Here is an 18,949-nt window from a genome sequence, read left to right on the forward strand (position 1 = left end):
CATTTCACATTAGCGTATTATCTTTGTGCATTTTGATTCCTTGGAAAGTCCACATAGACTTTGCATTCCATTTGTCAGGAAGTCTTTTCAGTCCCTCGTGAAGCCTCTAAAAGATATTCAGTGCAGAATAAGTCTTGGTTCAGCCACCACTCTTCTAGCAGAGATTTTTGGCCAGCCTACGCCACACAGCTCCTTCCAAACCTGGAGAGTGTGCACTGCTGGACAAAATATAATTCTTTATACAGCTGATAGTTTCTATCACAAGACTTCTCTTGCTGTAGTCTCTTCTCTTTGCCTCTAAGACATAGCTTATCTTTTAAGGACTTGTGTTATTATGAGACTTTGCAATTGAGGTTTGCACAGTAAGCACTATTTTGACCCTACTTTTCTAAATTCCTGCAAAAGCCTTTTCCCTCGTTGTTTTTGCTAATACAGACTAACACTGCTACCACTCTAAAACCTTTTTTCACCAGACATTTCTCATGCATGTTCTCTTGTCAGGAAGATGACTTTTTCCCTTGGACATTAACTGCATAAGCCATTTTAAGGGTTTGACAAGGAGAGTCTTTGCTTTGGAAAATCATCTTTCAAATGCTTTGTCTAGAAACACCAGCTGTGTTTTCTTCAGTTGAGGACCAGGACCTCAATATTTTTCCATTTAAAAGTGGAAAAATTCAGAGTGCAGGCAAACAGTTTTTGAGTTATCTACTATAAAACATTCCATTAGGTCCTGGAAGTGACTATTCGTTAACCCTTTAGACATGATTGCTAATCTCCATTCTCAGCCAGTAGGTGTTGGCTGCCAGCGATCCTATCAAGTCCTTGCTCCTGGTTGTCAGTGTGCATGTGAACACACAAGAATGCTGTCCTCTAGGAGAGACTCAGGTGGTAGTGGACTCTACCATCAACCCCTTGCAGCTCTACTCTTCAGTTCACCTGAACAACTAGGAAAAACAGTCCTGGGCTGTAAGTAGTTCCCTCACCTCTCCCTGACTTGCAGCTGGGCTTCTGCTTCAGAAAATTTTTCCCCCATAGGAGTTCAATTAACTTCTGTGACTCCATGGCAAATTTGTCAATCAGTTGAGCAAAACCAGGGTCGTCTGGGACTTTGAATGAAGCGTGCGTGCGTGTGTGTGTGTGTGTGTGTGTGTATATATATATATATATATATATATATATATATATATATTTATTATAAAATTGTATAATAGCAGTCCAACCCCAGAACCCAGAACAAACACAAAGGGTGCCAATTTATTTAATAGGTGGAAGCTACAGGCCCTGGGTAGCTTAGGTTGCAGAAAGTAGGCAGGCAGGACAACTGGACACCTCGAGAGTAGGAGTGAAAGAGACGAGCCTCTTTTCAATTAGTCATGACCTGGAAGAAGACAGGGATGACAACTCATGACCTACTTCCCCAACAGGTGCAATCCTCTCTGCACTAGTGTGCATGTCACCCCAGCTTAATCTGTTTGCTTGCCAGCTAGCTCTCAACTTTCCAGGTGCTAGAACCAGCTTGTAGAGTTTGTAAGCTCTCAGTTGGTCAGAATCAAGGAATTTATGAATGCAAAAAATGCTCTCCTGGTAAAAAGATACAGCCACATTCTAAAAGAAACAAAGTCAATTAATTCCCAAGCAAGAAGTGAGTGGCTGGGGCATTGGTCTGGTATTCAGAAGACCTGCATTCTATTTCTGGCTCTGCCACTGATCTTCGGAGTGACCTTGGACAAGTTATTTACCCTCTCTTGGCTGTTTTTCCTCATCTGTACTGTGCCTAGCATCATGAGGCCCTAATGCCTCCAGCTGCTACAGCAATACAAATAAATACAATAAAACTAAATAAAGTTGAGATATTTCAACTGATTCAGAACACTGGAAGGTGCTACTTATTTTAAAACAACTACACTTAAAAAGCCAGAGAATTCTGAACTCGGGTTCTATGAAACCTCAACTCTGACTCAAATCCCATCCACTGTCCACAGGAAACCACCTTCCTTCCAGTCACTGTATGTCATCTCCAATAGCTACAAGTCCTCACCTCATTTACTGTAAAGAGAAATTGAGAGCCACCATCTACAAGCACAGACTCTCCTCCAGATCAGCTGCTCATTCACATGGTGCACAGCAACGTCACTTCTTACCCTTATACAATACAGAACATCCACCCCACCTAAAATTCCACCAGAAGCCAGAGAAGAAACCCACTTACTACATACTTTAGCTAGAAGCCTCCTTATCTACCTCATTCACCCCCATCCAGCAATAAAACTCTATCCTTCAAAAACAAGCCTGAGCTGCATCTTTGCCCTATCCACTACACAAACTGGCCCCCAGATATCAGTCTCACAACAGCTGGAGTATACTGAGACATATGTAGAACATAGGCCATTTACAGTTGTAGTCAGTGATGGTAAAAGTTCATACTTGTGTGTGTACCCTCACGCAATACAGCATTCCGGGGGGATGAAATGCATGCGCAATAACTATGTTGTCGACTTCCAGTGAAGACACTCTTGACTCATAAGGTACCAACAGGAAAGAGACGGTTTACTACAAGCTCATAAGAGAGGCTAGGTACATTTAACCAGGTCATTACACAGTGCTCTTACCACTATCAGAGGAATCTTCTTTTTTAGAACGCATCTTTCTCTTTCTCCCACGTTTTCCCTTCTTAGGCTCCCCTCCATTCTCTCCTTCTACACCATCTGGGCCAGAACAGTTATCTGCATGTCTAGCCATGGTGTTCTAATCAGGGAAAGGAAAACAAACACTGAAATAAAAACCAGGTAGCAGGCCGGTATTTACAAATCAAGTTGTACTTCGGATAGCTTATTCCTTACAAAAAATAAATAAAAAATCCCCACTTATGTAGACTCCAGAGAAACCAGTGATTGTGTTAATGTATGTTTATTTTGAGTTTTGTCATCAACTGTCTTTTCAGTTTCTTTTCAGTTTCGGTGGTTACTGCTGCAAAGAATACACTAAAACTAAGTGTAACCTGCGTCCAGCTCCCCTTCTCAAACACATGCTTACAGCTTATTGTTCTTTGGAACAGCCTCCCACCCTTTCAAAGATCAGTTCAAATCGTGGTCTGCTCACTTACCCTGCGAGTGAATGTTTTCCCACACTTTGAACAGACAAAGGCAGCAGGGACAAAGTTGGGGTCATGGTAACGTTTGAAGTGCATATCGAGGAGCTGTTTCTGACGGAAGGTTTTATCACAATGGCTACAGGCATAAGGCTTTTCTCCAGTATGGGTACGTTTGTGCATGATCATGTGCCGCTCCTGTCATTGAGAGAAACACACTCAGAAGCGTAAGCAAAACAGAGCGGTAATGAGCATGAACTCAGACACATGAATGTAAAAGGTTAGCAGTTGTCATTACTGGGGGGAAGAGCTCTAATATTTCACTCTGAGACCAGCATCTGGGAGGGAAGAAGATGCTTCTTCAGGTGAGCTGGGACATCTCCATTCATGCTACATGCAGTTGCCAGGATCCTAACTGCAGTCTCTTTTCCCTATGCCAGCCAATACTCCAGTGCTGTGACAAACATATTCCATTCTTTGTCTTCTTTAGAAGATAACTTCTGTAAAGAGACCCTTAGCTGGAAGGCTAAGGCCAGTGTGAAAGGGCACTACACTTTTCTATATCAGTCCTTAACATAAACTAAAAGAGAAGGCATCAAATTTGATCAGCTACCAAGATTAGTAGTTTCTTCTTTAATGTTTGATTTCTAGCCCACGTTTGCTATGCCTGGATGACAATGCTGTTCTGGATATTCACAAGGGCTGTGTGAACAGCCAACCTCTCTGGAATCACCAGTAGGCTTACCTGTCTGCATGCATAATCACACTGGTCACACTTGAAGCGCTTCTCATTCTTGTGAGATTTCTGATGCTGGATGAGAGCGTATCGCTCGTGGAACACAGCATCACAGTAACGGCACTTCTTGCCCTGCTCAATGTAGGAATGCTGCTTTCGCAAATGAACACCTAATAGCACAAGAAAAAGTCTTTAACCCTTTGTTCTCCTTTATTACAGCTGGAGAAGATATTCTCTTAATACCTATCCTCTTGGGTGCTTTCATTATTTAATCTGGTTGGAAGCCAAAAGCCTGGGCCCTATTAATACTTTGAAATTACATTAACAGCACCATGTATGATTAGCAAGTTCTTCCTCAAATGTCTTTTCCTATTCACCAAAAATGTTTGTTTCCATTGCCAAACTAAATGCACATACACTAATTTGCTGGGAAAGCCCCCAAGAACTAACAGCTCATTAAAATTTCTGATTTATTAAACCACAAAACTATGTCCCATGAAGAGAAGGAGTTAAAATGCAAGGCAGGCAGATTCTTTTGTGTGTGGCAAAATGAGCAAGGTAAAACACTGAGAGAGTATCAGGCCAGAGCTTGGCGTTAGTAGTTTCTTTGCTTTGTGGGTTTCAATTGGATCCTTCCATTTAATTTGGAAGAGAGAGAAAGAGGTTAAAAAACCCCATACAATTGTGAAGAGTGAGAAGAACAGATCATTCAATCAAAGTGGGAGTGCCAAGAACCCAGCCATGTTGTGCCACACTTCACCACCGAACTATTACCAAGTCCCTACCTTGTGACAATAGCAGTTTATAAAACAAACCTTGAAAGACTTAATCATAGCAAAGGGAACTGCACTGCTACAATCCAGCAAGACTCTTATCCCTGTCAGAACCCCACACAGTGTACAATGACTATCTCAAGTGATTTAATGTGTTGGATTTCTTTTCTATGAACAGCAGAAGGACTGCTGCCCAGAAGACAGTCATTTTATTGCTCCAAGTTTAGTTTAGAATAGCCTATTTTCGCCTTGAGACTCACTGAGCCAGTCTGACACCCTTAGATGGGCAGTGACAGCGAATTCTGTAGAGCCAGCAAGCACAGTAAGTGCTTTAATTTGGGCTCAGTAAGTGCATGTCGATGGGCACCACACTGGTGGCCTGCTTTGTGCTCTTGGTAAGCATGATGCCGCGCTGGAATAGTATTAGAAGCAGCCAATAGTTTTCACAGTAAGGCGTGGCTATTATAAAAATCAACAAATTACCATCCAACACCACTCAGCCAGTAAGTGTCATATTTTGCACCACTCAAGAATCTACAGCCTATGCAATTCAGTCTATATTAATCCCTGTGCCTTGTGAAAACTCCCCTGTCAACTCTGGTCTGTTCAAAGAGCTTTTTCACCACCAGGTTAACCGATACTTACCTAAGTCACTCTTCCTTGCTATGACAGTGTCGCAGTGGGGGCAGTGAAATTTGGCCACATTCTCTGTGTGCTTCTGTAAAATGTGCATTTTCATGGTGCCACTCTGGGTGAAGCGAGCATGACAGATGTAACATTCATAAGGCTTCTCTCCTTTGATAGGGGAAGGAAAGAGTATTTGGTGCATGAAGTTAGTTTTATTAATCAGTCTTGTCTAATTAAAAACATACCCGAATTGGAAAGAACAGTCCAAATGTGGATTTGGTGGCACAATAATTTAGTGCTCTGGTGATCTATCCCTTTCAGAGGCTAGAGAAGTTTAGGGAAGTCTCATTCCCCCTGCTACGTGTCTGTCCACATCACAAAGCCACGGTGCAACTCATCACCTTAGTTCCAAAACAGACCTGCCTTGCTGAGGAGTTAGGTACAGCAAGCGTTTTGTGAAGGGCTCATGTGCAACATAGCATTGGCCTGCTAAACCCAGGGTTGTGAGTTCAATCCTTGAGGGGGCCATTTAGGGATCTGGGGCAAAAACTGGGGGTTGGTCCTGCTTTGAGCAGGGGGTTGGAGTAGATGACCTCCTGAGGTCCCTTCCAACCCTGATATTCTATGATTCTATGTAAGGATCTGGCATGAACTAAGATTTTTGCTTTCACAAGTGCCAATATCCCCCTCCACACACACACACTTACAAGACATTTTTCCTTCACACTTTAGCAGCAAGATTAGTATTGCACTAGTGTTTGTTGTCAATTATCCGTGGGATTTCCACAAACTCACTTAGTGAAATGCTCCTGTACCAAACATTGAACAAGTGTGACCCTGAATGTCTGCGAGAAGACTGAAAGTGGGGTAAATACTGATGTTCAGAGATTTATATTACCTTTCTATTTTATGGTATGCCTGTATTCTAGAGCTCTCATTCTGCTAAACAGATTTTTAGTTTTCTGTGACAAAATTGAAGACAGGCTTTCTCAAGCAAACTCCCATTTCTCAATTCAGTAACAACTTTCAATGTATGGATTTAGATGCTAAACCCGGGTGCATGCTCTCACAGACTTTACACCTTTTCTATGAAAACATGAAGCAATCTTTCATTTTGCCAGGTTCATGGTGACAGGTGCGTTGAGAGCTCTAGCATACGTTAGCATTCCTGAGCCTCTATGCCCAGTGCTGAAGCTCCAATAGCACGTTCACCAAGCATGGAATCAATACCAGAGTGGGTTCTCATGTGCCTCTTCAGTTTGTAAGTATCCCTGCTGGCATAACTGCACAAGCTGCACTGGAATGGGCGCTCTCCAGTATGAGAGCGAATGTGGCGTTTCAACTTGCTGACCTGAAATACAAGAATATGATTGGTGTTAGCACAGATGAATAAGACAGTCTTTCAAAATCCAAGCGAAGAAATTCAGTGATAAGTTTTGGGTTTTTTAAACTGAAGTATTCTGCTGGGTTTTTGACTTCTTGTATTACCCAAAATGTTCAGCCCATGTCATGAATCAGTACAGATGTGAAATGGAATAGCCTCAGCTAACGTGTATGGAGGTGTTACATGGTTACTGACCCACAACAAATCCGGCACAAGCTAGCTCAGGAGAATGATGTGCATAGTGATTATCTGGTTTCAGAGTAGCAGCCATGTTAGTCTGTATTCGCAAAAGGAAAAGGAGGACTTGTGGCACCTTAGAGACTAACCAATTTATTTGAGCAACTACAATGAGACTGAAATGCACACTTCTAATAGAATAGAATAGATGTAATAGAATATCAGGGTTGAAAGGGACCTCAAGAGGTCATCTAGTCCAACCCCCTGCTCAAAGCAGCACCAAACCCCAATTTTTGGCCCAGATTCCTAAATGGCCCCCCTCAAGTATTGAATTCACAACCCTGGGTTTAGCAGGCCAATGCTCAAACCGCTGAGCTATCCCTCCCCCTTATTCTATTCTATTTCTTCCTGTACCATCTCAACCTATTACTGCACATATCCCACTCCCGTCAACCATGCTTATGCTCAAATAAATTTATTAGTCTCTAAGATGCCAAAAGTACTCCTTTTCTTTTAGTGATTATCTGGTTATTTCTCCTCAACTACAATATGTAAATCACTGTACTGCATTCATTGCAGCCCTCAGAACTTCATATCCATAAAGAGCTCAGATTAAAAGTTCACAGTACCTGCACAGCAAAAGAACCTAGACGGTGCTGTTGGTTGGGTTAAATCTTGCTGTTACGAATCAGGCATAACCGCCATCTTTCATTCAGGATGAATGTAAAGAAGTGACTGAAATAATAGCAGTCTCCAAACCCAAACCAAAGACAAATGCAAGGCTGCCCAGAAATGTGTGAGAGAGTAAGAGAAGGAGGACTCAGAGACAACACAGAATAAAATAGGCACAGCCTGGAGAATCTGAGATCCTGACAGAAGCTTAAAGAGGGGGCTTGTGGTGCTGGCTAAAGAGGCTTGGGGCTGTAAGAAAAGAATCTCTTTTGTTTGGGTCGTCCTGAGTTCAAGGAAAAAGAACTTTGTACACTACTTGTCAACACAAAAATACATGCCCATCATAATTTTCTCCTCCTAACCGGAGTGCCCACAACACCCTGAACCTGGCTAACCACTCAAATCAAAAAGGGGCAACTACAATGAGACTGAAATGCACACTTCTTTTTCTTCCTGTACCATCTCAACCTATTACTGCACATGTCCCACTCCCGTCAACCATGCTGATCCTTAGCTTGCCTAAGCCTCTTCTCCCTACTACCCAGCATGAGTAATTTCTTTTTAAAGTTATGTTTATTTTAAAAATGCTCCTTCAGCTTCAATGCTGATTAGGGAAAGAAGAACATTCCAGGAAGCTACCTCCCAGTTAGCTTTTCAATAATTCTGAATGAAAAGACAGATTTTTGGAGAAGAGAGACGCAAGAAAAAAAACAAAACACACATGACTCATTTTGACAGCAGATGCTCATTCTTCTTAACAAGCAAGTGCATGGTACAAGACTGAGCACATTTCTTACATCTGAGGGTGTTGCCAACCTTAAAGTACATTTATCTCAAAATATTGTTACCTCCTACATCCAGGAGTTAGCTAATTAACCCTGAATGTTGACTATATTATTAAAAAGGGTAGTGAAAAATCTCTAGACTTCTTGTGCGCATACCACCCACAAACCAATTTCTCTTTATTTTAATTTTTTAAAAAAATCTCACCATTTGCTTTCAAAGACAGCAAAATTTCTGCTCAAAGACACTTTTTATGGCCAAAGTGTTAACTCCTCTAAATAAAATGTTTTAATGCAAATTGTTGACACGGACCCTTGCCATGTATGGCATGAATGGTTGGTTCTGTGGTAATGATTAACCCAAACGTACCTCTACACTAGCATAGTCGCACATCGAACATTTGAATGGTTTCTCATGAGTATGTTTGTAACGGCGATGCCGAACCAACTCTCCACTGGTCACAAAGGCCATGTCGCAGTCTGGGCACTTGTGAGGGCGAGTACCTATATGTGTATAGCCAGAAAGGAGGGGGAAAATATTAAAGTTGAGTGATGAGCCAATGAAAACAAACGCATGCTAGCTTCGCTTTTATAAATTAGAAACTTTGGATTCATAATCTGAAAAACCTGAGATACTGTGGCAAATATTGTGTGCTTGAACTGAAAAGTTGCCACTTTTGTGTAAAACAGCCATCGTATTACTAAAGAGATTGACAAATTTTGAGGATGATCAAAAGGATGTATTTAGCTAAATGAACGACCACATATATAGGTAGACAATACAGTGTTTTGTTTTCTGATCCCATGGTTATTCCTAGAATCCAATCATTTAGCTAGGTGTTCTATGTGTAGAGTAAATTGGGAATATGGAAACATCTTTCCCATCCACTCACTTTGTTGAGAGTGGTGGCTTTATTTTTGTTCTCATTCCCATTCGCCATTAGGCAGGTACTTCAAGAAGCCTCTATAACAAAACTAAGTAATTGATTTCTATTTTTCCCTCTCCCATATAAACTTTATAATAATTTTGTATTGGTCCCTGTAGCGGGGTGGTCACCCGCTCTTGCCCTGAAGGGCTGAAAGGCCAGCCCTTGTGGAGGGCTGTTGGCTAGAAGCTGGGTTGATTGGGGAAGTAGCCACAGCTGGGCCACACCCCAATCAAGGCCCAAATGGCCCTTATAAAGGCTGGGAGCCAGAAGCTTAGGCAGAGTCTCTCTCTGGCTAGAAAGAGACAGGCTGGCAGGGACACCTCACCTCACCTCACCTCACCTCACCTCACCTCACCTCACCTCACCTCACCTCACCTCACCTCACCTCACCTCACCTCACCTGCTGGGAAGCCCTAGGCCAGCAACGCTGCAGGGCCTGGTTCCAGGCCCATATAGGTATTGGGGTTGCAGAGGGGCAACCTGAGGGCGGATAAAGGCAGCCAGCCCAAACCCCTTGTTGCCTGTGATGACTGGCTTTTACACTGTAGTCTGCCCCAGGGTGCAGGGGCTAGACAGTGAAGGCAGTAGCCATGACTGAGGTGACGTGGAGATAGTGGGTGAGGGTTCCCCAGGGTGGGGAGATCCAGGGAGTGGGGCTACTGCCAGGGGGCAGCACACAAGGCAAGGGCACTGGGTCCTGGGAGGGACTGGGGCCAGTGATAAGGCGGATCACTGGCCTGTGGAGGGTGCTCTGGGCTAGAAATCAAGGACGACCAGAGTCGTAATTCCCAAGGTCGTAATCAAGTAATTCCCAAGGACGACCAGCAGGAGGCGCCACCGGGTGAGTCCGAACCCTTACAGTCCCCCTCACACTCTTCTCTTGGGGGTTTCTGTCCCTTGTGTTCATCTTTGGCCCCGTACTTGTCCTGCTTCCACACAAGGAGGAGTATCAGCATGGAACTGATGTAAGCTTAGGGCTTGAATCAACTTCTACTGAAGTCAAAGGGATTTTTCCAATAGCTTCAAAGGGAGCTGGATCAGGCCATTTGTCAAGTTATATCCATGTGCACACCGAGCTTCTCCACTGGCTCAGCAAGACAAAAAGCAAAGCTAATTGGGCTCATATCAGCAACACTGAGGTAACAGCACTGTGAAATCCTCTCCCTTCAGGAATATCCTATGGGAGAAATTTTGAAGATACAAGGGAGAGAAGGACTAATATGAAAGAGTGAATCCTATAAAATTCCTACTGTACAGGAAGTGTAACTATAACATTGTCTTTACTGATTGTATGGCATTAGCTCTGCATACAATACCTGTGTGAGTATTGAGGTGGTTCCTCAGCAGCGTGACTGTCCGGAAAGCTCTACCACAGAGATGGCACTTGTGTGGTCTTTCATCAGTGTGGCTTTTCATGTGGCGGTCCAAGTTAGAACGACGTGGACAAGTATAACTGCACAGCTCACACTGGAATGTCTTCTTTACACCTGGCCACAAAGCAAACCAGCTTTACTCTAATCAGCCCCGTACTCCACTGCAGTATACTACGTTAGGTGCAAGATTCCAATAGTTTTCCCTTGTTCCATGAAACTGTTACATGGAAAGTAATCTTGTGCAACTGAACTGTATTTTCTATTAGAAATAGAAGGCAGTGATAAGCTATTGTTTTAGGATTTTAATTAGCATGTCAATCATTTTCTTTCCTGCGCTGTCCTCACAAGACAAAAGGCTTTCCCATCATTAATAATCAAGATTTATAGTAAGAGAAAATCAAACACAAACACTGAATTCTTTTGCTGTCAGTTCTATCTGGTAATTGGTTAATAAAACAACAACACAGTTTCTGGGTTTTTATCATTTGGTATAAAACTGTTGATAAATACTAAAATTTCGGAAACAAACATCTACATGATCCAGTGAAATATAGTTTGTAGTCTAGTTGTACAGTAGCAACAACGTCAAAGCATCATATTCAAAGCAAAGTAAACAGCTACGTAGCACAGGAACAGAAGATGAAGGTTACTCTGAAAATGGAAGAACAGAGAGCTTCTACTTATGGCTTTAATAACAGAAGAAATTTTTTTTACTAACACAAGGGCTTTAGTCCCAATACAGTCTAGCTGAGCGTGTCATTTTTTCCAGCCCTTCCGTAAGTTCCCATTGTGACAAACACATTTTAAACAGAGCTACTTAAGAATAGTTAATTTACCTTTCTTTTTGATTTTTGTTGGTTTAGGGGGCTTCATGTTGCCCACCACCTTTTCTGCATTAACCTCAGACAGCAAACCCTCCTGCTGCTCCTCTTCAAAGTCATACACAGACACATCCACATCTTTGCCTTCCTCCGTATAGCGGAGCTTGCTCTTTTTGGTTTTCTTTGTTTTTTTGGCTGGTGGCTGATAGTCTGGATCTTTCTGCCAGTTGGGATCTTCCTGTGGCTGAAGTTCACCTTGTTCTAGTGTCTCCACCTCCCCATTTGCACCTACTTTGACTACCTGGAACCCTTCCGGTAAAGGGAGCGTGTGGCAGATCATAGGCTCTCCCTCCTGCAGGCCTCCTTTGGAAACCTCATTTTCATAGGCTCCCTGAAGCTCTTCCACAGAAGTAGTGGCAACGGGTACAGTCACTGGAACGGGTACTTGGACAAGCTGAAGCTCACCAAGGTTTATAGGCTGCTCTTCCATATTAACAACCTGAAGTGTTATTATCTGTGTGTCATCTACCGTGGCCTCTGCTTCCTGAGCCACTGAGCCCTCCATTACTTCAGTCTTCATCTGAAGAAGCGTTGGATCCAGCTGTTCCATCATCACCATTTGCACGCCACTGTTGACATCCTGCACTACTTCGCCCCCATCTGCCTGGTTCGGTGGCATATGGCAAGCATCCTCCTCCTGCCCACCTTCACGACGTCTTTGATAGGTCTTTCTTTCTTTCCCCTTAATGAAAGTTTCAGACTCCTCCCCGATAGCTTCGATTGTCTCGCTTTCCATTTTTCCTTCCTGCTGTAGAAACAAGAAAAGTATTTTACGGGATCACTTAGATGACTGTTTTGACAACAAGCAGTACAAATTGATGGGACAGAAGTTCAGACTGAAGACAAATGGTCAGACAAAAGGGACCCATTACATTCACTGACATTCTAACATGGAAACAAAGCAGAACTTTGGATTCACATTCTATTGACCTACTGTTGGTAACATAGCTTTAATACCAAAGTAGTAGTAGAACACAATCTGAAGTGAAACAACTACTGTGTCAGTTTCACAGAAGGAAGGGATAGGGGGAGGAGAGATTAAGTGATATCAGGTTTCCTACTTCATACTTAAAAAAAAAAAAATCTACAAATCCCAAAGGCAGGATGTACGCTGGTATTATTCATTGCTCATAAATTATTGCTTATGCATCTTATAGTCTCACTTTACACAGTTGCCAGCAATATCACAAAGGCAATCCTGAACTACTGATTTTTAGAAAGCATGAAAATAAAGTAACAACAATACGGTTGTAGCAAGCTTTTATTACAGACTTGGAAATTTTATTTGGTCCTAAAACTGCAAGATTTATTCTTAAAACAGAAAGAAGATGTTTCTGCAAAATCTGAAGAAAGTGCAACCTGTCTGAGAATTACAAGTCATTTAAAAAAAAAAAATACCCCAAATGAAATTCTGATGAATTCACATTTGTCTCTCTCTAGCTCAAAAAAAAAAAAAAAAATTACTATGGTCCACGTCATTCAATCTCTGTAAAAATTCATATGCAACCATATTTAAAGAAAACAGATGATTTAGTAACATTTGCTATGAATCGTTTGGGGGCCCAAACCTGTTCCTGTTAATGTAAAGGGATGTTTTGGACACTGACTTCAGTGGAAACTGGAAACTACATGCATTTGTGCATATTGCCCTCTACTGGCCAGCTGCAGCTTAGCAAGAACACAAGGATCTTCTACAGCTAACATCTTCCTTTGGCTCAAGTGGCCTGCATTTTTGAAGCTGCAGGATTGGAGTTCTAGGGGTTTATAATGGAGAGGTGCTCGCTTTTCTATGCTTAAGGCTGCCACCAGTCATAGCAGAACGCTGATTTTGATTTCCCCTTGTAACTAAACAGATAATGTCATGGTTTCAAAATGTTTATAGCTAGATCTTGTTGGCAACAAGAACATTTCAGAATTTTTTAAAATAAAAATGTCTATGTAAACATAGCTCCTTTCTGAAATTTTTGTCCAATATTGCTCTGTTAAAAAACTCACTAGAATACAAAATTTCAAGCATTGGTAGATTTTGACAATGGCTTGTGCACAAGGTAGTTTTCAAGAGTAGAAATAGTAATTTACGGTTTTTAAGAAATTGCCATTATTTGGAAACAAATCTCTGTCAAAGTCAATGGAGAAAAATCATGGTCACACTGACTATATTCATCTACCAATGAATCAGCTAGGGCTCTCCTTTAGAAAAGGGAAAGTAAATTCCAGAATCAGGTAAAATGACCCCTCAGTCTTGAGAGAGCATGCATGGGTCCATTTTACAGGTGGGATAACATAGGGTCAAAGTTTAAATTAGTTTCCATATGAAGCCACGAATCAGGATCAGAATTCTGATCTCTGAGATGAGACCCCCAACACTAGACCAAAGCATCTCTTAGAGTATTTAAAAACCCTACACTTAGTGAAGCCAGCTAATTTGGGGCTTACAAAGGTGGCAAGATTTGTTAAGAGCTTTGGGACACTAAAGATGAAAGACTGTAAAATAAATGCAAAGCATATTAGACACATTTTTATTTTGGGTAAAAGGCACAAATTTGTGGCTTGCTTGCCAGTGGTGCTGAGCACATTCAACTCCTATTTGATTTCAACGGGAATTGTTCAGCACCTCTGAATATCAAACCACTTAAACAGTTGCCTAAGTATGATTTAGATTAACTTTCTCTATCCATTTTGAAAAAATCTGTGTATACATGCATATTATGTGTGCACACACTACACACACACTGCTTGCCTCTATTCACATCTATTTTATTGCATCTTCAGACGTTCCTCCTTTTTTGGGTCTATTGATTATTCTCTCTAAGCACTTGTTGCTTTGACAATGTATCAACATCATGGTCTGCTCAAACTATGGTTCACCTGCTGGTGCATAACCTTTGACTTTCAGAATGTTTCTTGCAAACAGAAGTTGCAGTCTCCAGGGGGCACTGAATACCAGAAGTACTGATATTTTGCTTCATATATACTTCCACTTCCCTCTTTCCTAACACCAATCAGCAGTTCACTGTACAGTAGCCCACATGGACAAACATCTGAGAGAGACCTGAGTGCCTGATGCTGACTGGCAGTCTGCAGGGGGTCAGAACAGAGCTGTGTCTTTACCCCACAGTGGAGGTGTAAGAGCCTGGGCAAACTGTCTTCTAATCCAGGGGGTCTCAACCTTTTTCTTTCTGAGCCCCTGTGCAATAAAAACTCCACAGCCCACCTGTGGCACAACCATGTTTTTTCTGCACATCTAGTAGATAAAAAAGCCAGGGCCAGTGCTAGGGGTAGAAAGCAATGCAATTGCCTGGGGCCCCACGCCACAGGGGGCCCGGCAAAGCTAAATAACTCAGGATCTGGCTTAGCCCCAGGTGGTGGAGATTGAGCCTGGGCTTCAACCCCAGGCAGTAGGGCTCAGGCTTCGGCTTTCTGTCCTGGGCTCCACAGGTCTGACGTCTGCCCTGATCTCTGGTTTATTTTGGTAGACCCCCTTAAACCTGCTTGTGACCCCCCCCCCCGCAAGGGTCCCCAGACCCCTGGTTGAGAACTGCTGTTCTAATCACCATTTATCCCAGGTATCTGGGTAGGGACATGGAAGGTTAAGAGATAAAAGGAGGCATCACTCTCTAAGTGAGAACTGGGTAAGCAGAGCAGGGCAGAAAAGCATGATAGGAGGACAGAGGAATAGGAAAAAAAGAAGAAATAGAGTAAGTGCCTTAGGGTTAATTAAACTGTATGTATTCACAAGTTGAATTTATTCTAATGCATTAGGGTAGAATACAAGTTTGCACAAAAGTCCTGTAAATCTATGTGTAAATAAGGAACAGTCCAAAAACTTACTAAGTGACCTCACTGCCTTCTGAGTAGTGTAATATTGCATCAACAGAAGCCTCTGTTCCATTTGTACTTACTATCCAAGAAGAAAACCAAGATGCATGCATTTCTTCAACTCCTCTTTCTTTACTACAAATATTACAGGTAAACATTATTATCCACCACCCCTTTCCAGGAAAGCAAAGGCTGAGAAACTGACTAAGGGAAAGTGGACACTCCAAAATTAAGTCAATTTAAGTTACATCAATGTACAGCTGTTGCAGTAATAAAACTGCTTCTGCACGTCCACACTACGCTCCTTGTGTTGGTGGTGCACATCCTCAATAGCAGCGCTTACGCTGACAGAGAGAGCAGTGCACCGTGGCATAGCTATGCCACTCAACTTGCCACCATCTAGCACAGGGTGTTTTGGGAAGGGTTTGCAATACCTCAAGGGGGCAAACAAATCATGCAGGGGTGACTGGGAACATGGTTTCAACATCTCATAATGTTTTGAACTTCTTTTCAAAAGCCCCACAAGGTTGTGTGTCTGCCATCTCTGTGAGAAGCATGGATCCTGCACAGCTCTGTACTATTATGATGAGTATTGTGAGCACACCGAGCCTGATCCTGCAGTATTTGTAGAGCCGCCAGAGAAGTTGGGCAGAACAAGAAAATTCCTTGGAGGCTGCCTTGCTGTGGGACACAGAAAGAAACAATTCACATTTGTTATTGGCATTCATGGAGCAGCCGCAGACAGTGAAGCCCTGGTTCTGGACCCGAGAAACAAGCACTGACTGGTGGGATTGCATTGTTATGCGGGTATGGGATGACCAGCAGTGGCTGCAAAACTTTCAGATGTGCAAGACCGTATTTCTGAAAGCGTGTGCAGAGCTCGACCCAGCCTTCTGGCGTAGTGACAAAATGAGAGCTGCACTGATAGTAGAAAAGCAAGTGGCATTTGTTGTGTGGACGTGTGCAACACCAGATTGCTATCGATCAGTCAGGAATCAATTTGGAGTTGGGATATCCATCATGGGGGTTGCTGTGATGCAAGTGTGCGGGGCCATTCATCACAAAGGACTATGACTCTAGGCAATGTGAAGGACATAGTGGATGGTTTTGCAACAATGGAGTTCCTGAACTGCAGTGGGGTAATAGCTGGCATACATATCCCTATTTTGGCACCAAACAACCTTGCCACAGAGTACATCAACAGAAAGGGATACTTTTCTATGTTACTGCAAGCACTGGTGGATCACTGGGGATGTTTTACCATCATCCATGTGGGATGGTCAGGGAAAGGTGCATGATGCACGCATCTTTAAGAACACAGACCTGTTCAGAAAGCTGCAAGCAGGACTTTCTTTCCAGACCAGAGGATCACCATTGTGGATGTTGAAATGCTAGTAGTGATCCTGGGAGACCCAGCCTATCCTTTACTCCCAAGGCTCATGGCCACCTTGACAGCAGCAAGGAGCGCTTCATCTACAGGCTGCGGTGGTTCAGAAGGACACTTGCATGTGCCTATGGCCATTTGAAAGGCTGCTGGTGCTGCCTAGAGATTAGAACTCAGTGGGGGGAAAAAAATCTCAATGGCTATAGATGCCTGCTCTGTGTGTCATAGTATTTGTGAAACAAAGAGGGGAAAGCATCCGCTGGGGTGCAGGGTGGAAGTGAGCAGCCAGTTACCAGGGCTATAAGAAAAGCTCAACAGGGAGCTGTACGGCTCAGGGGGGTTTTGAAAGACTGATTTAATAGTGAGCTGCAGTAGTGTGTGTTGCTCTAGTGTGTGGTGTTGTAGTGTGCTCTGCCTGCCTGCCCCCCCCCTTTTTTTGCACCCCAGTATGACCCTGACAACGAGTGCTGTGTGTGTGTTCTGATACAACACTGGAAAAGCACCTATTGCTATTTTGCTCTGAATGACGACGTCAGACCCAGCCAGCCTATGCTGTGAACTGATAAAGATGAATATCAATGTTTCTACGTCTGGATCGGAGCTGTGCCTGCACAGCCTCTTCTCCTCACAGACCCAGGAGATCCACCACCTCCCGTGTACTCCAGGCAGGAGCGTGTCTGCAGTGTGTAGCCTGAATGGTCAGCTGGGCAGGCACTAGGTGAGCTCTCCATGCCGAGCAAACAGGAAATGGAATTTCAAAAATTCACAGGGCTTTAACAGGGTAGGGGCATGTATCTGTGTACCTGGTCGTTGGGTAGCAGAGTTCAAAATGGTGACCAGAGCGGTCACGATGGGGCATTGTGGGACAACCTCCTGGAGGCCACTAAAGTCAATGTAAGTAACAAGTGTCTAAACATAGGTGGACTTACTAAGTCGGCGTAAAGGGCGAGTTACATTGGTGGGAGTGACATTTTAGTGTAGATGCTTATAGAGTTAGGTCAACATAAGCTGCCTTGCGTTGACCTAACTCTGTAGCGCAGACCAGGCGTAAAAGAAGAATGTGTCCAATCCATGTTTGTGTGGGAGAAAAGTGCCATGTCTTCCAGTACCAAGAAACATAATAAATTACATAACTGTTTAGAGGAATACCCATTATGTCTAGGCCACATGGTACTTTCCCTTCTACCCCGACATTTAACTTAAGAGTTTCCTTGTTTTTACTAGTTTGTGTTCCTGTAAATACTTAGACTTAGGGTAAAATGAGCACAAATCAATCTGTTCCATCTGTACCTTTAATTTGTACTTAAGCATTTTAGGGTGGAAGTTTAGTTTGTTTTTAAACTATGCTCTACCTATCACAAAGCTTCTTACAGCATGATACAAGATTATGTAGAAAACCCCATGAACTAATCCAGTTCAATGACCACTGTAATGGGAAATCTTACATGTACATAGAACTATTTGATTGGTACCTTTGCTGCTTCAAAATTCTTGGCAAGTTGCCAAGAGTGACTAAGGCCTTGTCTACAGGACAGTTTTGTTGACAAATCAGCTTTCATCAACAAAACAGTGGAGGTGTAAACACTAATGCTGAGAAAACTCTCCTGCTTTGCTGACAAAATAAAACCACCTCAAGAGAGGCGTAGAGCTTTTTACAGCAAAGTTATATGGACAAAGTGTCAGTGTAGACACTGTGCTTGGTAATGCCTGTTCTGACAGCTCTGCTAAGCAGTTTGAACTCCACTGCTCTGCACCCAGGTACACAGGCATCCGCCCCTTCCCCTTTAAAAGCTCGGGAATTTTTGAGATTCCACTTCCTGTTTGCTCGGCATGGAGGACTCATATCGCATATTCCCAGCTGCCCATGATGGCTCCACGCAGCAAATGCTCTCCCATTTGGGGCGCACCTGAGTTGAAGGATCTGCTTGCACTGTGGGGGGAGGCAGCTGTGCAGTCCCAGTTCCACCGTAGGACCTTTGATACCTATATGGGCAGATTTCTCATGTCTTGCTGGATAAGGGCTACAAACAAGACACATGTCAGTGCTGTGCAAAGATGAAGGAGCTGAGGCAAGTATACCAGAAGGCAAGGGAGATAAACTGTGACTCTCGTGCTGCACTGAAGACCTGCTGCTTCTATAAGGAGCTGGGCTCCATCCTTTGCAGTGACCCCACCTCCATCAGCTCTGTGGATACTTCGGTGTGGCTAGAGGTGGCAGACAGTGTACAGGAGGTTGAGCTGGAGGATCATGTGGAGCACAAGGCCGGGTTGTCTGGTGGTGTGGCGTGTCAGGACCTCTTTTCCACTCTGGAGGAGTCTAGCTA

General features: G+C 43.2%; 1 protein-coding gene across 1 annotated transcript in view; it reads right to left on the reverse strand.

Moving 5' to 3' along the window:
- CTCF (CCCTC-binding factor) overlaps positions 1-18,949 on the reverse strand; it is a 58,845-nt gene that overhangs the window by 7,559 nt on the left and 32,337 nt on the right. Inside the window, exons 2-9 of the mRNA XM_084644610.1 lie at positions 11,378-12,170; positions 10,485-10,655; positions 8,610-8,743; positions 6,455-6,575; positions 5,243-5,392; positions 3,834-3,994; positions 3,104-3,286; positions 2,610-2,745 (exon numbers count right to left, since the gene is read on the reverse strand). Of these exons, the coding sequence (XP_084500736.1) occupies positions 2,610-2,745; positions 3,104-3,286; positions 3,834-3,994; positions 5,243-5,392; positions 6,455-6,575; positions 8,610-8,743; positions 10,485-10,655; positions 11,378-12,158 (1,837 nt within the window). The 5' untranslated portion in view covers positions 12,159-12,170. The remainder of the gene's footprint in view (positions 1-2,609; positions 2,746-3,103; positions 3,287-3,833; positions 3,995-5,242; positions 5,393-6,454; positions 6,576-8,609; positions 8,744-10,484; positions 10,656-11,377; positions 12,171-18,949) is intronic.

This window comes from Lepidochelys olivacea (genome assembly GCF_965140295.1).
Source record: "Lepidochelys olivacea isolate rLepOli2 genome assembly, chromosome: 12".
NCBI classification, from domain to species: domain Eukaryota; kingdom Metazoa; phylum Chordata; order Testudines; family Cheloniidae; genus Lepidochelys; species Lepidochelys olivacea.